General features: G+C 42.7%; 2 protein-coding genes across 3 annotated transcripts in view; one reads left to right on the top strand and one right to left on the bottom strand.

The window, feature by feature from the left end:
• DCLRE1B (DNA cross-link repair 1B) overlaps positions 1–9,154 on the bottom strand; it is a 24,740-nt gene extending 15,586 nt beyond the window's left edge. The window contains exons 1-3 of the mRNA XM_074263106.1: positions 8,966–9,154; positions 8,231–8,396; positions 7,849–8,031 (exon numbers count right to left, since the gene is read on the bottom strand). Of these exons, the coding sequence (XP_074119207.1) occupies positions 7,849–8,031; positions 8,231–8,396; positions 8,966–9,154 (538 nt within the window). The remainder of the gene's footprint in view (positions 1–7,848; positions 8,032–8,230; positions 8,397–8,965) is intronic.
• On the top strand, positions 9,070–18,298 carry AP4B1 (adaptor related protein complex 4 subunit beta 1). 2 transcript variants are annotated; one of them, XM_074263104.1, is made up of 12 exons: positions 9,070–9,572; positions 9,896–10,093; positions 10,481–10,633; positions 10,849–11,073; positions 11,520–11,650; positions 12,048–12,195; positions 12,827–13,323; positions 14,794–14,877; positions 15,951–16,054; positions 16,809–17,016; positions 17,256–17,537; positions 17,825–18,298. In XM_074263104.1, exons 3-12 carry the CDS (start codon positions 10,521–10,523, stop codon positions 18,247–18,249), a joined length of 2,217 nt encoding a protein of 738 aa, XP_074119205.1. In that variant the 5' UTR covers positions 9,070–9,572; positions 9,896–10,093; positions 10,481–10,520; the 3' UTR covers positions 18,250–18,298. The 2 variants fall into 2 exon arrangements, with proteins under 2 accessions (XP_074119205.1, XP_074119206.1); XM_074263105.1 differs by having other exon boundaries at positions 9,456–9,572; positions 9,896–10,150; positions 10,438–10,633.

The raw sequence follows: 18,298 nt of genomic DNA, 5'->3' as shown, positions 1-18,298 counted from the left end.
AACCAGAAGATCTCTGTACACTTCAATGTTGTATGAAGATGTATTCTGATGGAAGTGGATATCTTCAACATAAAGAAGATCCAACTCATTTCCAGTTGATCAATGATGGACAGAAACAACTACACCCAGAGAAGGAACACTGGGAAGTGAATGTAAATTGTTAGCACTACTGTCTATCTACCCAGGTTACTTATACCTTCGGAATCGAATACTTAATATGCAATAAGAAAATGGTATTTACACACATATATTGTATCTAGGTTATATTGTAACACGTAAAATATATGGGATTGCCTGTCATCAAGGGGAGGGAGTAGAGGGAGGGGATAATTTGGAAAAATGAATACAAGGGATAATGTTATAAAAAAAATTACTCATGCATATATAATGTCAAAAAAATTATAAATAAAAATTAAAAAAAAAAAAAAAGAATTGGTGTTTGACTGAAAAAAAAAAAAAAAAAAAAAAAAAACACAAATAATTACCAAGAGAAGATATCCTCAAAAATCACCAGAAAAGGTCTGTTTTTGTTCACAGGTGGGGACAGTTTTAGATCAGGCACAAACTGAAGGCAGGCAGCTCACAGCTGAGCAGATGGGAGGAGGGTGGGATGTAATCTCAGCTGTTTCTGTGGAAAGAGCTTTAACACAGCATTGGCTACTTTGCCCTGGCAGCAAGCCAATAGACAAGCAGAGAAGCTAAAAACAGACAGTGAAGACTATAACCCCGAAAAGCTAGCATCTCTCAGGACTTGACCACACCCACCCACAGTGACTCAGCTTGCTCTCAGAGTCTCAGAACACAGACGCAGTGCAACCATTGCTGCCCTGCTAGCAGTGCCTCGCTGCTGTCCCCCGCAATCTGTAGAGAAAGCTCAATAATGCCATCCAGCCCTCCCTCAAAAGCAGACCATTTGTTTTTCTTGTCAGTTTATTTTCTTTGACTCTTTTTTTTGACAAAATGAGCAAAAAATTAAAGCACACTCTAACTATTGATAACTTTTAGATGGATAGAGAGCAAACTTTAAACCCTGAGGAGACTAAAAACAGACGGTCTCCAGATGAATCCCCAAAGGAGGAAATCATCTGGTCCTCAGCGCACAAGACTCTCCTAGAGAAATCAAAAAGGCTCTCCTAAAAGAGCTAGAAGAAAAATGGGAAAATGAAAGGAAAGCTTGGCAAGAGAGTCTGGATAAGTCATCCCACTCATTTAAAGATAGAGTGGATAGTGAGTTGGAAAAAGAAAATAACTCTCTAAAAAATAAAATTGGCGAAATGGAAAAAAATTCCATAGAACAAAACAACTCACTTAAAAACTCAATTGGACATTTAGAAAAAGATATAAAAAAGGTGAATGAAGAAAATACTTCATTGCAAATCAGAATCGAACAAATGGAATTGAATGACTCGAGGAGAAACCAAGAATCAGTCAAGCAAAACAAAAAAAAGTCAAATACATGTTTGGGAAAACAACAGACCTGGAAAATAGATCTAGGAGAGACAATCTGAGAATTATTGGACTCCCTGAAAAATATGATGAAAAAAAGAGCCTGGACACTATTTTCCAGGAAATTATCAAACAGAACTGCCCAGATGTTTTAGAAACAGAGGATAAAATAGAAATCGAAAGAATTCATCAATCACCTCCTGAAAGGGACCCTAAAATCAAAATACCAAGAAATATAATGGCCAAATTCCAGAACCATCAGATGAAGGAAAAAACACTGCAAGCTGCTAGAAAAAAACAATTTAAATAGGGAGGAGCCACAATAAGGATTATCCAGGCTCTAGCAGCATCCACATTAAAGGAATGAAGGGCCTGGAATATGATCTTCCGAAAGGCTAAGGAACTTGGTATGCAGCCAATAATAACTTTCTCAGCAAAAATGAGCATCTTTTTCCAGGGAAGAAGATGGACATTCAACAAAATAAGTGAATTTCATCTATTCTTGATGAAAAAAACAGATCTAAACAAAAAGTTTGATCTACAAATATAGAACTCAAGAGAAACCTAAAAAAGTAAACAGAAATCTTGGGAACTATATTTCTCCTATAAAGAACACATGTATATATTGTTCTAGAAACTAGAGATGAAAAGGAAATTGTACCCAGAAAAAGGTAAAGTAGGGGTACTACATCTCATGAAGAGGCAAAGGAAACCTATTATATCTGAGAGAAAGAATGTAGAGGGATGAACATAATGTGTATCATACTGCCATCAGAATTGGCTTAAAGAGAAAAATATTAGAAATATTTGATTTATGGTGAAACTTCTCCCACCTCATTAAAAAGAGGGAGGGGAAAAGTGAAAAGGGAAAGAGTAAGCTAAACAGAAGGGAATACAGAAATTGTAAGGAAAAGGGATAAGATAGGGGAAGGAATTCTAAGGTAGGGGGAGGGATACTAAAAAGAGAGGGTTGTGAGAAGCAAGTGGTGCTTATAAGTTTAATACTGGGGAGGGGAATAAGGGAGAAGGAAAGGAGAAAAGCATAAGCAGGGCTTAACAAGATGGCAAGTAACACAGAATTAGTAATTTTAACTATAAATGTGAACGGGGTCAACTCTCCCATAAAGAGGAAGCGGTTAGCAGATTGGATTAAAAGCCAGAATCCTACAATATGTTGTTTGCAGGAAACACACCTAAAGCAGGGTGATACTTACAGAGTAAAGGTAAAAGATTGGAGCAGAATCTACTATGCTTCAGGTGAAGTAAAAAAAAAGCAGGGGTAGCCATCCTCATCTCAGATCAAGCAAAAGCAAAAATTGATCTAATTAAAAGAGATAAGGAAAGGCACTATATCTTGCTAAAGGGTAGCATAGATAATGAAGCAATATCAACATTAAACATATATGCACCAAGTGGTGTAGCATTTAAATTCTTAAAAGAGAAATTAAGAGAGTTTCAAGAAGAAATAGACAGCAAAACTATAATAGTGGGAGATCTTAACCTTGCACTCTCAGAATTAGATAAATCAAACTACAAAATAAATAAGAAAGAAGTCAAAGAGGTAAAAAGAATACTAGAAAAATTAGATATGATAGATCTTTGGAGAAAACTAAATGGAGACAGAAAGGAGTACACTTTCTTCTCAGCAGTTCATGGAACCTATACAAAAACTGACCATATATTAGGACATAAAAACCTCAAACTCAAATGCAATAAGGCAGAAATAGTAAAAGCATCCTTTTCAGACCACAGTGCACTGAAAATTACATTCAATAAAAAGCCAGGGGGAAATAGACCAAAAAATAATTGGAAACTAAATAATCTCATACTAAAGAACGATTGGGTGAATCAGCAGATCATAGACATAATTAATAACTTCACCCAAGAAAATGACAATAATGAGACGTCATACCAAAATGTGTGGGATGCAGCCAAAGCAGTAATAAGGGGAAATTTCTTATCTATAGAGGCCTACTTGCATAAAATAGAGCAAGAGAAGATTAATGAATTGAGCTTGCAACTAAAAATGCTAGAAAAAAGAACAAATTTAACCCCCCCCCAGTCAAACACTAAACTTGAAATTCTAAAAATAAAAGGAGAGATCAATAAAATTGAAAATAAAAAAAAAACTATTGAATTAATTAATAAAACTAAGAGTTGGTTCTATGAAAAAACCAACAAAATAGACAAACCCTTTGTAAATCTGATTAAAAAAAGGAAAGAGGAAAATCAAATTGTTAGTCTTAAAAATGAAAGGGGAGAACTTGCCACTAATGAAGAGGAAATTAGAGCAATAATTAGGAGTTACTTTGCCCAACTTTATGCCAATAAATTCGATAACTTAAATGAAATGGAAGAATACCTTCAAAAATATAGCTTGCCCAGATTAACAGAAGAAGTAGTAAATAGTCCCATTTCAGAAAAAGAAATAGAACAAGTTATTAACCAACTCCCTTAGAAAAAATCCCCAGGACCAGATGAATTCTACCAAACATTTAAAGGACAATTAACTCCAATGATTGAAGGGAGTTCTACCAAATTCCTTTTATGATACAGACATGGTTTAGACATAGATACCTAAACCAGGTAGGTTGAAAACAGAGAAAGAAAATTATAGACCAATCTCCCTAATGAATATTGATGCTAAAATCTTAAATAAAATATTAGCAAAAAGACTTCAGAAAATCATGCCCAGGATAATATACTATGACAAAGTAGGATTTATACCAGGAATGCAGGGCTGGTTCAATATTAGGAAAACTATTAGCATAATTGACTATATCAATAACCAAATTAGCAAAAACCATATGCTCATCTCAATAGATGCAGAAAAAGCATTTGATAAAATGCAACATCCATTCCTAATAAAAACACTTGAGAGGAGAGGAATAAATGGACTTTTCCTTAAAATAGTCAGGAGCATATATTTAAAACCGTCAGTAAGCATCATATGTAATGGGGAAAAACTGGAACTTTTCCCAGTAAGATCAGGAGTGTAACAAGGTTGCCCACTATCACCATTACTATTCAATATTGTATTATTAGAAATGCTAGCCTCAGCAATAAGAGTTGAGAAAGAGATTAAAGGAATTAAAGTAGATAATGAACTCCAGAGATTCTACTAAAAAGTTATTAGAAATAATTCCTAACTTTAGCAAAGTTGCAGGATACAAAATAAATCCACATAAATCCTCAGCATTTTTATACATCACCAACAAAATCCAATAGCATGAGATATAAAGAGAAATTCCATTCAAAATAACTGTCGATAGCATAAAATATTTGGGAATCCATCTACCAAAGGAAAGTCAGGAATTCTATGAGCAAAATTACAAAACACTTTCCACACAAAGTCAGATTTAAATAATTGGAAAAATATTAAGTGCTCTTGGATAGGTCGAGGGAATATAATAAGGATGACAATACTCCCTGAACTAATCTATTTATTTAGTGTCATACCATTTTTACAGTTAAAGATTCTGATAAAGGCCTCATTTCCAAAATATAATTTATAAGAATTATAATTTATAAAAAATCAAGCCATTCTCCAATTGATAAATAATCAAAGGATATGAAAGACAATTTTCAGATGATGAAATTGAAACTATTTCCACTCATATAAAAGAGTGTTCCAAATCACTATTGATCAGAGAAATGCAAATTAAGACAACTCTGAGATACCACTACACACCTGTCAGATTGGCTAAGATGACAGGAACAAATAATGATGAATGTTGGAGGGGATGTGGGAAAACTGGGACACTAATACATTGTTGGTGGAGTTGTGAACAAATCCAACCATTCTGGAGAACAATCTGGAATTATGCTCAAAAAATTATCAAACTGTATATACCCTTTGACCCAGCAGTGCTGCTACTGGGCTTACATCCCAAAAAGATCTTAAAGAATAGAGAGGGACCTGTATGTGCCAAAATGTTTGTGGCAGCCCTCTTTGTAATGGCTAGAAACTGGAAAATGAATGGATGCCCATCAATTGGAGATTCTTTGGGTAAATTGTGGTATATGAAGGTTATGGAATATTATTGTTCTGTAAGAAATGACCAGCAGGATGAATACAGAGAGGCTTAGAGAGACTTACATGATGCTAAGTGAAATAAGCAGAACCAGGAGATCATTATACACTCCAACAATGATATTGTATGAGGATGTATTCTGATGGAAATGGATATCTTCTACATAGAGAAGATCTAATTCAGATCCAATTGATCAATGATGGACAGAATCAGCCACACCCAGAAAAGGAACACTGGGAAATGAGTGTAAACTGTTTGCACTTTTGTTTTTCTTCTCAGGTTATTTATTACCTTCTGAATCCAATTCTCCTTGTGCAACAAGAGAACTGTTCGGTTCTGCACACATATATTATATCTAAGACATACTATAACATAATTAACATGTATAAGACTGCTTGCCATCTAGGAGAGGGGGTGGAGGGAGGGAAGGGAAAAGTTGGAACAGAAGTGAGTGCCAGTGATAGTGTTTTAAAAAATTACCCAGGCATATGTTCTGTCAATTAAAAGTTATAATAAAAAAACAAAGATAAATAAAAACTATATATAAAGTTCTTTATAACCTGACTCCTTCCTATCGTTACAATCTTCTTGCAGGTTTGTCCTCCCTAATCACTCGGTGAACCAGCTAGTCTACTTGCTCACCCTTGCACAAGACACTTCTCTTCTTCCTATCTTTGCCCTGGCTGAACCCCTGGGCCTGCTATACCTGTCTGCTCTCCTCCCCTCTTCCTCCGAGTTTCCCTGGTTTCCTTCAGGACTCAGTTCCAGTCTTACCTTCCCCTGCACAATGCCTTTTTTGGTCTTCCCCCCTGGGTTCACCTTCTATCCACTCTACAAATATCTTACACAGACCTGTTTCTATTTATATTGTTGCCAACACTAGAATGTGCGCTTGAGGACAAAGGCTGTTTTATCTTTTCCTGATTCCCTACTCCTTAGTGTGATGCCTGGTACATAAGAAAAACCCAATAAATTCTTCTTGACTTGCAGAACTTTGGCAAAGGCAACTTTAATGCAACTGAAAGCCAAAAGCCAGGGATTCTTGGCTTAGGAATGTTTTTTATGGGTATGACAGACAACAATACATTCCGTACAAACAACATACAATAATAAATAAAAGATAAGTTGAGGGGGAAGCAAACACTAATGCCCAGAGGTGGGAATCAGGAAAGGCATTACAGAGGACACCCCTGAATGAATCTTAAAGAAGCTATGGATTCAAATATTCACAGGTGGGGAAAGCAATCCATTTCAGGCCTGAGACACAGTCTATATGAAGATTCAAAGATGGGAGACTATAGACTACAGACCTAGAAATAGCAGGGACCTCCAAGGCCCAGGAGGTCAGCTTCCTGATATCACAGATGAAGAGGCCTGGCTGCTGTAAATGCCCTGCCCAAGATCACACGTATAGTTATAAGATGTGAGGTCTGGGTTGAGGCTTCCTGCCTGCAGTCACTGATCTTTTGGCTCCCTAGCTGAAAGAACAGCATCTATTGTGTAATGAATACAGACTGCATGAGGGATAGTATGAAATGGGTCTGCAGAGGAAGATGGCAGCCATGGCATAGAAGGCCTTAAATGCCAAGCTAAAGGGCAGCTGATTTTTGATTCTAACCAACAGATGAAGATGTTGCTTCTGGCTCACCATCAAGACTGCTGGCTGTTTCTCCACAATGTGGGCTTGTGTTAATGCACTCACACTCTCGCCAAGTCCCCAACAATGCATGTTCCAAGCCTGCTTGTCTGGCTTTGGGTCACAGATGAGAGAACAAAGTCCAGCAGGCTCCTGAGGAACTGCTCCTCGGCCTACCTTGTCACGTTAGAAGAGCATGCCCAAGGCTTTCAGATTACACATTCGTCCTTATGTTTTGCTAAGTGTGCATTTGAGATGCTGCAAACAAAATACTGGAACCAGCCGCGTGCTGGACACTTGGCTCAGGATGTGTCAGAAATCTGTCCAACTTTTCCAACCTACTTCCTGCTCAACTATTTTCTGTACTGCACAGAATTCTCTAAATCTGAGATTTTAGAGCAGTGTCAGGAAAGGATGATGTGAAGAAATAAAAAAGCTAAGTGCTTTTGTTTAAGACTTTTAGTAGTTGCTGAGTTAAATGCAGGAAAGAAATCCCAACCCTCTTTCTCTGGCAGTTCTCGCTACCCTAGAGGCCATTCTGGAAAAAAGAATAAACAAAAGCTGACACCCACTAACAAGTTGGGTAAGCAGGGGAAGTAAGACTCTGGGAAAGAAATGAAAACACATACAGGGGTCCCAGCGAGGATCATCCTGGGCCGCCCAGTGAGGCGGGACTGACAGTGGCTGAGTAACAGCAAAATTTGCAGGCATTCAGTAGTTTGGCGCACTCACCAATTTTGACATCGTGCTGTGGGTGCCTGCGGATCAACTCGGCAATCTGCTGGGCGGCCTCCTGGCGCGAGGGCAGGACCAGGGCGGGGTCACAGTTGGTGTTGTCCAGGTAAAGGGTGTGAATCTGCTTCCCCAGTCTCAGGGCAGGCTCCTGCAGCATGGAGGGGCTGTAACGGAAGTCTCCTGAGTGCGGGGAGACAAGGAACTGTCAGGAGAAGCGCCTTCTGCATCCACCCTCTGACCTGGGCTCCCTTGGGAGGAAGGCAGGCCCGGGAGGCTCCCTGGACCTCTCCAGCAGTCCCGTTAGGCCTGAGTGGGCGCGGGGCTGGTTCCGTCCTCCCAAACTCTGCGGGGAGGCAGAGGGGCTTTCCCGGAAGCCTACCAGTGTACAGGATCGTTCCGAAATAGCCTTCGAAAAGGAACATGACGGAGCCCGGGCAGTGGTTGGCGTCCATCAGGGTCACGGTCACCGTCTCGTGCCCCATCTCGTCTAAGGGGAGCACGTGGCTCTCACCCACCTCCAGCGCGCGGATCCACTTCGGGGACACCTGCGGGGACAGGACGCGACCCTGGGAGAGAGCTTGCTCCCCCATCCCAAACCCTGCCGCCTCTCCTAGAGATTCAGTCCCTAATACGCTCGGGCTCTTAAAGCACGTTTTACTCAAACTCGGGACGCTGGAAAAGCTCCCAAATGCCCGGCTTTTGTGGAGAGTCTTTGGTACTAAAAACCATAACTCCTGCGGAGGGACGTTACAAAGAGCTTTAGCACCACCTGCGGGACCTCCCAACGTTAGTGCGAGGGAGCAGGCGGGCTAGGGAAGTGAGGAAAATTCGCGCCTGCACCTGGCTCATGGAGGCGCTTAATAAATGCTGCTTGCTCTCTTTAAGTCATTCAAGCACAAAGAGATTGCGCCCCACATGGCGGCCGCCAGGGGGCGTGGTGGAGCGCGGGGCCGGCGGAGGTAGGAAGTGCCTTCGGCCACTTTTGGCATCCTGGCGTATAGCTCGAGGCCGGCACACAGTAGGCGCTACATAAATGTTTGAAGCAGACAAGCCCAACCCGCCCCCTTCCTGCCTCAGTTTCCCCTCCTGCCCTGGGACTCTGCCCATCCCTTACTTGTAGGCGGCAGTGAAGGAGGCGCGCCGTGAGCGGGGAGCAGTATAGGGGTCGCGCCCACGTGCTGGACAGACCCTCCGTGTGATCCGCGTGCAGGTGGGTCAGGAAGAAGAGGCGCGCGGAGCCCGCCCGACGCAGGTTCCACAAGTCCACGGCGATGGGCGTGTGCGGGATCACGGTTCCATTCATCGTGGCGCACGCGACTGGACTTGGGGGAGGGGTACCTCTCGTCTAGGCCGAGGAGCGGGAGCGGAAACTTCGGGAGGGCGTCCCACGCGCGGCGCGGCAGGGCGTGGCCCGGCGGGAAACATAGACCGTACTAGTAGATTTCGGATCACTAAGATCCGTCCCTGTCCGATTTGGCGGCTGGGAGAGCCTGAGAATGCCGCGGCTTCGGCTGCGCTGTGAGCTGAGAGAGGGACGTATCCTCCGTACGATGGAGGGGCGGGGCTTCGCTGAGTGGCAGGGGCAGCCGAGCTTCCGTGTCTCTAGAATGGAAGGAGGTGGGACTTCCGGAGGATGGACGGAAACATCCGGGCGCGGGGCTTGAGGCGGCTTCTGGCTGGAGAGGGCGGGGATTCCTGTTGACTGGGAAATTTGGGCAAAGGTGGGGGCCAACTCTGGGAGAGATGGGGGGGAAGGGTAGGCCGCACCCTTCGGAGGGAGGACGTGGGTGGGACCCAGTGACCCTAGGCATGTTATGCCTTTCCTCCGAGCCTCGGTTTCTGCGAATGTTAAAATGAGATTGGCATCTGTTAAACTTGACCAAATCAGGGTCACGGGCCGCAGATTTAGCGCGGGAGGGATCCTGGAGTTATCCAGGTCAAGGGTCAATTCCACTGCCCCATGGAAATTATTTTTCATACATATACACGCACGTGTGTACGCTTGTTTGCTTTAATGTGTGTGTTCTATATATACGTGTATAAGTATCTAGTTGTGCGCGGCTGCGTTTTCCTCGTTGGACGGAAGCTCCCCGAGGGCAGGCCCAGGCCCAGGCCTTGTGCAGAAGTGGGCGCTCACCAAACGCTGGTTGAGTGAACGAACTGCCCTTCCCCGCCGAGGAGGCCGGGCCCCGTCAGCCTCTTGTGGTGTCTCCCGCGGCCTTTCTCCCTGGGCGCACGAAGGGTAAGTGGCAGCCCAGGTTTTTGCCGTCGCCAGGAGCGCGCTGTAGTCTTCTCCCCTGTAAAACAAGCAGTTTGTTCGAGCTTTGAGCCAGGACCTGCTGCCCAGTCCCTGCTCCTTAAACCGGCATGGTCCCCCCCCTCCCTCGGCCCTAGAACCGAGGGGGCCGAGTCATGGCCGACTCAGTAAATGTTTGCTATTTCCTGTGTTAGAGCTGGGATTGGGGCACTTCCTCGGGGAAAGGGGGAGTAGCAAGTGGAAAAGCGCTTAAGAAATCCCGGACCAGATTATTCCCAAGGCCTCTCGGGACCTCTGGATTCCGCATTGGCGGGCCTGTGACCCCGGAGCCTCCCAGCTCGGGGCCTGTCGGACATCTCCTTTCTCCCGCAGGTTCCTCCCCCGCCGGCTCTGGGACAGGCAGCCTGGAGACATGCCGTACCTGGGCTCGGAGGACGTGGTGAAGGAGCTGAAGAAAGCGCTGTGTAACCCTCACATCCAGGCGGACCGGCCTCGCTACCGCAATGTCATCCAGAGGGTGATCAGGTGCCGCCTCCCTCCCCGCGCACCCAGCTTCCTTTGAGCCTTCCCAGCCTGGCCCCGGATTCAGTGGTGGAGCAGACTCTGCCAGGATAACAAAGGCCGCTGGAAACCGGCCACTTCCAAACAAACGTCATTGACAGTCATACAGACAGGCGCTCCCGCAGGCACAAACCTCTGGTAATTCTGTTATTAAACTTTTACTGATGTCTTGATTTTAGGCATATGACTCAAGGTGTGGATATGTCCAGTATCTTCATGGAAATGGTGAAAGCCAGCGCGACTGTGGACATTGTGCAGAAGAAGCTCGTGTACTTGTACATGTGCACATACGCCCCCCTGAAGCCGGACCTCGCCCTCCTGGCCATCAACACGCTATGCAAGGACTGCTCGGACCCCAACCCCATGGTCCGAGGATTGGCACTGCGGAGCATGTGCGGCCTCAGGCGAGTGTTCTCCCTGTTCTCTCTTCCTTGACCGCTGCAACCATTCTTCCAGATCTTTTATACTGATGTAATTGGGACCAATACGGAATAGAATCAACTTATTTGTGATCTTATAGCACTGGAGAAAATATCGTTGCCCCTCAAATTTATCGCTCTTCTGGTTTAGAAAACTCATACAGTCCTTATATCGATATGAGGCTTTTTTCCTTACAACAGTGAAGTCTGATTCTTTAGTTTTTGTTGAAGACTTCTAAGCAATTGTAACAAACTTTTTTGGGCACTTCTGTAGGATTCCATGCATTTAGAGTAGGGAACAGATCTTTATTTCCTGATTAGATGCACATTACAATGTTCCTTCAAGCTTCTATGACCTCAGTGTTATAGGTGCTGAATCAAGACAGGATTGACTTTTCAAAGCCAGGCTGACTTCAGAGTGTTTTGCATAGGATGCCCGGGGTGCAAGAGTATATCCAACAACCTATTCTGAATGGCCTTCGGGATAAAGCCTCCTATGTCAGAAGGGTGGCAGTTCTTGGCTGTGCAAAAATGTATAATCTCCATGGAGACTCTGAAGTGGGTAAGTGGCAATCCTTCCTTTCATCATGATTATTTATTGAGTTTCCACAGTATTTAAGAGAGTAAAAATTGTATTTTTACAAGAAAAAAACAGTGAAAACTTTCCTCATGAAGTGCCGTGAACTGTTAGGTGAGATTTAGTTCTGCACTGGGGCCTTCAAGTAGAATATGGTTCTTGGTGTTAGAACCATTTTGGAAACCAAGTGAGATCCTTAGCATTATCTGCTCAGACCGGCCTGGAGATCACATTTTGTTGCTTTACATCCTGGAGTTGTTACTTTCTTTTTGTAGAAAAGATTTTCTCCTTGGTATGTCTGAATCTATTACCTAATTCCATTCTTGTGCCTGAAAATTTTCTTCTTTGCTGGACATTTCCATTCTTTTGTGTTTCATTGTAGATGGTGCCCTCGTGAACGAATTGTACAGTCTCCTGCGAGACCAGGATCCCATTGTAGTGGTGAATTGCCTGAGAGCTCTAGAAGAGATCTTGAAGCACGAGGGAGGCGTTGTTATCAATAAACCCATTGCTCACCATCTCTTAAATCGGTTTGTATGTAGAGATGGGAGATTCCTCTTGTTGGCTATATTATATTAAGGATAGTTCTTGAACAGTTTTCCCTGGGGTATTGAAGAGGACCACAGTTAGCAAATTCCTCACAATTCACTAAACAAAAAATAATTTTTTCTTTGTTTGAACTTTTATGTTCACATTCAAGGTATTAAGCAGGGGTGTGCCTTGTCTTGTTAGGTCCCATTTTATTTTACAGCTACTATACTGCTGAGCACCCCCCTAACACACACACATACTTCCCAGTTAAGTTCCATGTACTACTTTAAGATGTAGAGAATCTGAACCCAAAGCCAAAGATTAAGTCCCTGATCCTATTTGGTTTTAAAGGCAATTTTGTAGAAATGTTCAAGTTTATACAGAATAACATTCTTAAAATTTTTTTTATTAAAGCTTTTTATTTTCAAAAAATGTTAAATCCAATATAAGAATAACATCCTTCTTAAGCAGGTGGTATACTATATTAATCTAATTAAAGCTCTGTGGTCTTCCACCAGAATTTATTTTAAATGTTCTTCCCCTGTTTTAAGCAAATGATATAACATGGCAGCTGGGAACGAATTGTGTTTTTGCTGCCAAAACAATAACTTTATTTTCTCTCTGGGACAGAATGCCAGACCTGGACCAGTGGGGTCAGGCTGAGGTGTTGGGCTTCCTCTTACGCTACCAACCCCGAAGTGAGGAGGAACTCTTTGCCATTCTCAATTTGTTGGACAGTTCTCTTCAGAGCAGCAGCCCAGCTGTGGTGATGGCAGCCACCAAACTCTTCCTTGTTTTGGCAAAAGAATTCCCCCACGTGCAGACAGATGTTCTCGTTAGGGTCAAGGGGCCCTTGCTGACAGCCTGCTCCTCCGAGAGCCGGGAGCTCTGCTTTGCTGCTCTGTGCCATGTGCGACGGATCCTGCGTAGTCTGCCTGGCCACTTCAGCAGCCACTACAAAAAGTTCTTCTGCTCCTACTCAGAGCCACATTACATCAAACTGCAGAAAGTGGAAGTACTGTGTGAGCTGGTGAATGATGAGAATGTTCAGCAGGTGCTGGAGGAGCTCCGGGATTACTGCACTGACGTGTCCGCTGATCTGGCTCAGGCTGCCATCTTTGCCATAGGTAAGTGTTGGCTGCTTCTCCCTGCTCTGGGGCTAGTGGGCCTAGTGAAGGGCAGAGGAAAATCAGAAACTAATGGGCAAATTTTAAGGTAACGAGGCCTATGATTAGGAACTGGGCAAATGACCCACAATTGCTGATATTGGTGTTTGGCCACTGTCCTTCGTTCTCAGAGAAGACCAAAATGGCATCTCTATGTTAGAGTCAAGTCACAATGTGTCCAACTGTGGCTGAGGAGTCCAATACGGAAGGCTCTGCCACAGATTGGACGCAGATAATCCCTGTGAACTTTTGGGGTAAATTCTCTAATTTTGCTCATCTCATGTTTCTTCTGAGCTAATTCAATTTTGCTTTGCTAATAGAGTCACAGGACCTTCTCTGATGAGGGCACGCTATGCTGGGCGGTCCTGTGCCAGTGACTCCCATGTCATACAATTGATCCTAAAGTTCTTAAGAGAGACCTTGAGAGTGTCTTTGTATTGTTTATTTCTGGTCACCTTGTGAGCTCTTGTCCTATGTAAGCTCTCCATAAAATAATTTTTTTGGCAAGCATACATTTGGTATTCAAACAATGTGGCCAACCCCATGGAGTTTTGCTTTCTGCAGCAGAGTTGGAATGCTTGGCAGTTTAATTCAAGAAAGGATCTCAGTGTCTGGTACCTTATCCTGCCCAGGTGATCTTCAGAATCCTTCAAAGACAATTCAAATCACATTGGCAGAGTAGGACCTGTTCAGCACTAAATCTACAGTATCTCTAAGGATAGAGAGTTTACATATTACTCATTTTAAGTGAATTCAAGATAAAGCATTTAGAGTTTATAATACCTTGCATTTGAATAAAGCTGTATACTTTAAAAATTACTATGCTCATGTTATTTTTAAAAATCCCTAAAAGGGAGGTAGAATAGGTATTTAAATTCCCATCTTACAGACAGAAAACCCAAGGTATGGAAAGTTTAGGGATTTGCCTAAATAAAAACCTAGGACTACATATAAATTCTCCTAACTCTTAATCTTACATTGTTTTCTACTATACCAGACTTCCTAGAACTTTAAGGGAATAGTATCTTGCACCAAATGGTGCAATGTCTAGAAGGTTGCTCCTGTTGAATGTTATAAGCTCCTAGCCAAAAAGGAAAGGAGCTAAAATTTTAAAAGCTTTAGCCATAGGATTAGGAAGATCTTCTGACATAGGGGAAAAGTCTTTTGGTTTTTTGTAGGATTTAGATTTAGATCTGGAAATTGCTGCAGAGTACTATTAACAGGTACATTTCTCAGCTCTGCTGAACTGTGACATTTGCATACCTCTAAGCTATCACCTTAAAACCCTTTTTTTGGTGAAAGTTCTCATCACATTTTAAAAATGAGATATTTTTGCCCCGGAGCCTGTGGTTCTTAGATTCTTAGTTACTCAGTTGTATTTGATGGTTATTTCTTATTTTACAAGTGCTTTTGCCCTCCCTTTCTTGGTAGGTGGCATTGCCAGGACCTACACAGATCAATGTGTTCAGATCCTAACAGAGCTGCTGGTGCTCAGGCAGGAACACATCACCTCAGGTAATTGCTGTCTAGCCATGGATTTTGCCAACATGCTGTTTTAACTTTTTTAAAGAAAGGTAAAGATTCTGCAGGCCTGAACCTGCAGTGTACAGTGCCTTTGGCTCTTGATTGGTGTTGAAAAAGCTGCAGGACATTTCCTTCCTTCCTTTGCCCTCTGCTTTATGCACGAGGCTTCTTTTAAGCATCTCTCAACAAGTATTTCCTATAACTCTTCATCCAGGCACTGCGCAGACTCATTTAGCTGTGGCCATGAATCGAGGAGTTGCCCAGCACAGGAGCAGCAGCAACAGCCAGGAAAGAGCCAAGCTCAGAATCTGAGTGTTTCTCAAATGGAGACCACACTCTGCAGACATTTTTTCTTGTCTGTTACTTCCCTTTATATGAGGATAATACTTTTCTGTTTATTTTTTAAAGTCATCTGCTTAATTTAAACCAAGATTTTTAGACCATTGATATTCCATAAAATTGCTTAAGGATTCTCTAATTTGCTCTCTGCATTTCCCTTGGGTGTTCCATCAGAACTATGTGAAGCTCTGTCTCTCTTTAGAATTCTTTATGTATCTTAAAGTATCAAAGACATCTTAGCACACATTCTTGGTATGAACTTGCTATAAATGGCCCTGCTTAATCCTATGTGGATGTTTGGATTTCATACCAGTCATCTTCTTCAACTGAGATAATCTATGTAAATGAAATCAAATGAGGTAATATCTAAAGTACTTTGTGCACATCAAAGTATATGTAAATGGTAGCTATTAGCTATTATTACTTCCTGGAACCATGACTAAAATGAAGAGTTTTAATGGGATCCTTTATTTCTTCTATTTTGCCACTGGATTAGAATTAATATTGTAGTCCAAAGAAGGAAATATATTTTCCTCTGATCTAATGGTAAAAAAACTAATGTTGGGAAATGTTTACCTGTCAGGTGCTTTTTTTTTTTTTTAAATCACAGGAAATTTTACAGAGACCCCGAATGTGATAGAATGAATGCCTGATAGAATGAATGCCTGACTGGTTTGTTTTTACTTGTGAGACTTAGAACTTTGTGGTATTGTGTTTTGTTAAAGCTGTGGTGCAGACTTTCCGAAACCTGGTTTGGCTTTGTCCACAGTGCACTGAGGCTGTATGTCAGGCCCTACCTGGCTGTGAGGAGAACATCCAGGATAGTGAGGTACAGAGCCAGCCTTATTTTCTCTGAGGAGTAGGGTGGGATGCTTGGAACTTTGCTCACTGAATTGGTATTACAGCACTTTCGCAACTAGGATCTGAAATGGGATTTTATAGAACTAATTTACATATGTGGATCACAGATGATTTGCTATAATTGTGCTTTTGAGCAGTTTGGGGCCATATGTTTTTGAGAATTTCACTGTCTTCATTTAGTCTTTGGGAGTAATTTTAGTAAAGTGATTTAGTAAGGGAACTGTATGAAAGTGGGTAGAATACAGGATGTAGCGTCAGGAAGATGTGAGTACAAATTTTTCTTAGATACTTAGTAGCTATTTGATCCTGGGCAAATCATGCTTTTGGCAGCCTCAGTTTCCTTATTTCTTAATGGAAATAAAGATGGTCCCTACTTTCCAGGTGGTTGGGAGGATCAAATGAGATATAGATATATATATATATATATGCTCACTATATAAACATTAGCTGTTGCTGTTTTTAGTAATGTTCCCTTGGCAGTCATTTGCAACATTAGAAAAATTGGGCCCCTTGATCTTACAATTTAGGGAACCAACCTGCAAAAGAAACCTGGGCCGCTGGAGCTCCAGCAGCCCCTTCTTGGGCCTGGTCTGCCTTCTTCACGGCAGGTTCTCCGGAGAGAGTGGGTGGAGTTATCCTGGGGCCCCCTACTGGGAGGGGCTAAACTGGTGGTGGTCTGTCCTGTCCTTTATAGGCTTCTTCTTCTTCCTCTGGTTCTTCAGGGAAAACAGGCCCTGATCTGGCTCCTCGGAGTACATGGGGAAACAATCCCAAACGCTCCATATGTGTTGGAGGACTTTGTGGAAAGTGTGAAGGCAGAGACATTCCCAGCAGTAAAGATGGAGTTACTGACCGCACTGCTGCGCCTCTTTCTCTCCCGGCCTGCTGAGTGCCAGGACATGCTGGGGCGCTTGCTGTACTACTGCATAGGTGGGTCCCCAAACCTCAGTGATAATTTCTAGGACTCTGACTTAGTATCAGAATATGACTGGACTCTGAACAGGAACCAACTGTTCAGCTTTGGCTTGTCTTCTCTTCTTTGTTATTTTTTTTCCCCTCCCTCTAGTCTTTTCTTTTTTTAGTTTTTACATCTGAATGAAATAGGTGTCAGGATAGGGATGGTGAGAGAAAATTAGAATCATTTGCATCTCTTTGATTTTCTTTCCTAGAGGAAGAAAAGGATATGGCCGTCAGAGACCGAGGGCTCTTCTACTATCGCCTTCTCTTAACTGGCATCGATGAGGTGAAACGAATCCTTTGTAGCCCCAAGTCTGATCCTTCTCTTGGACTCTTGGAAGACCAAGCAGAAAGACCTGTAAGCAGCTGGGTCTCTGAGTTCAACACCTTAGTACCCATGTACAGCAAAGCCTGCTGGGCGGCCATTTCTTCACTTCAGGTGTCAGAGCCCCGGGGTCCTGAGCCCACAGGCACTAGAGTCCTTTCTACATCAGGTGAGAACTGTTAGGGGAGCTGTAGATTTATATTATTATTCTACCTACATATGCCTTTTGATCCTTATCCTTTTTTCCCAAAAAATATAGGACATTTTTTATTATCTTGCTGATTGAGTAAAGCTCATCTAAGTGAAGCCACCAATATAATTCAGAGACTGGTTATTAAAAATATTTCCAAGAATGGGAAAAAAGTGCCTTATACTTTTAGAGATTTGGGCATCTAAATACATTACATCTCTTATTAATCGTGTCTCTTAAAGAAAGTTCTGTTTCTTTCATTTTAGAATCCTTAGTTTCAGAGAACAAAGAGGAACTTCAGCCTCTGTCTGACTCTGGATCTTTCCTCCTGGTTCCTAATGGCCAGCTGACTGCTGAGCAGTTTGAAAAAACTTGGCTAAGCCTGGAAGTGACCCACCAAGAAGTTTTACCTTGGCAAGGAGTAGCCCATCCTGACACCATCCAGACAGCTCTGCAGATGGTAAACATCCAGCCCATTGCCCTGAGCAAGGCTGGTGTCCAGCCTTGGAAGGCCTACCTCAGTGCACAGGATGGGGCAGGCTGCCTTTTCCTCACCGAGTTGTTATTAGATCCAGAGCACTCACACATGCACCTTTCAGTGAAACAAAGCCAGGACAAGGCAGAGGCTCTGAACAGCTTTGTTTCTGTTTTAAAAACTGTAATTGGGACAATTGTGGACATAAAATCTTGATAGAATCTTGCTACTTTTGTAAAGAGGCATAAATAATGATCCAAGTTCA

This window comes from Sminthopsis crassicaudata, chromosome 4 (genome assembly GCF_048593235.1).
Source record: "Sminthopsis crassicaudata isolate SCR6 chromosome 4, ASM4859323v1, whole genome shotgun sequence".
In the NCBI taxonomy this organism is placed as follows: Eukaryota; Metazoa; Chordata; class Mammalia; order Dasyuromorphia; family Dasyuridae; genus Sminthopsis; species Sminthopsis crassicaudata.
The sequence above is the reverse complement of the archived record's forward strand: the minus strand, read 5'-3'. Positions and strand labels throughout refer to the sequence as shown.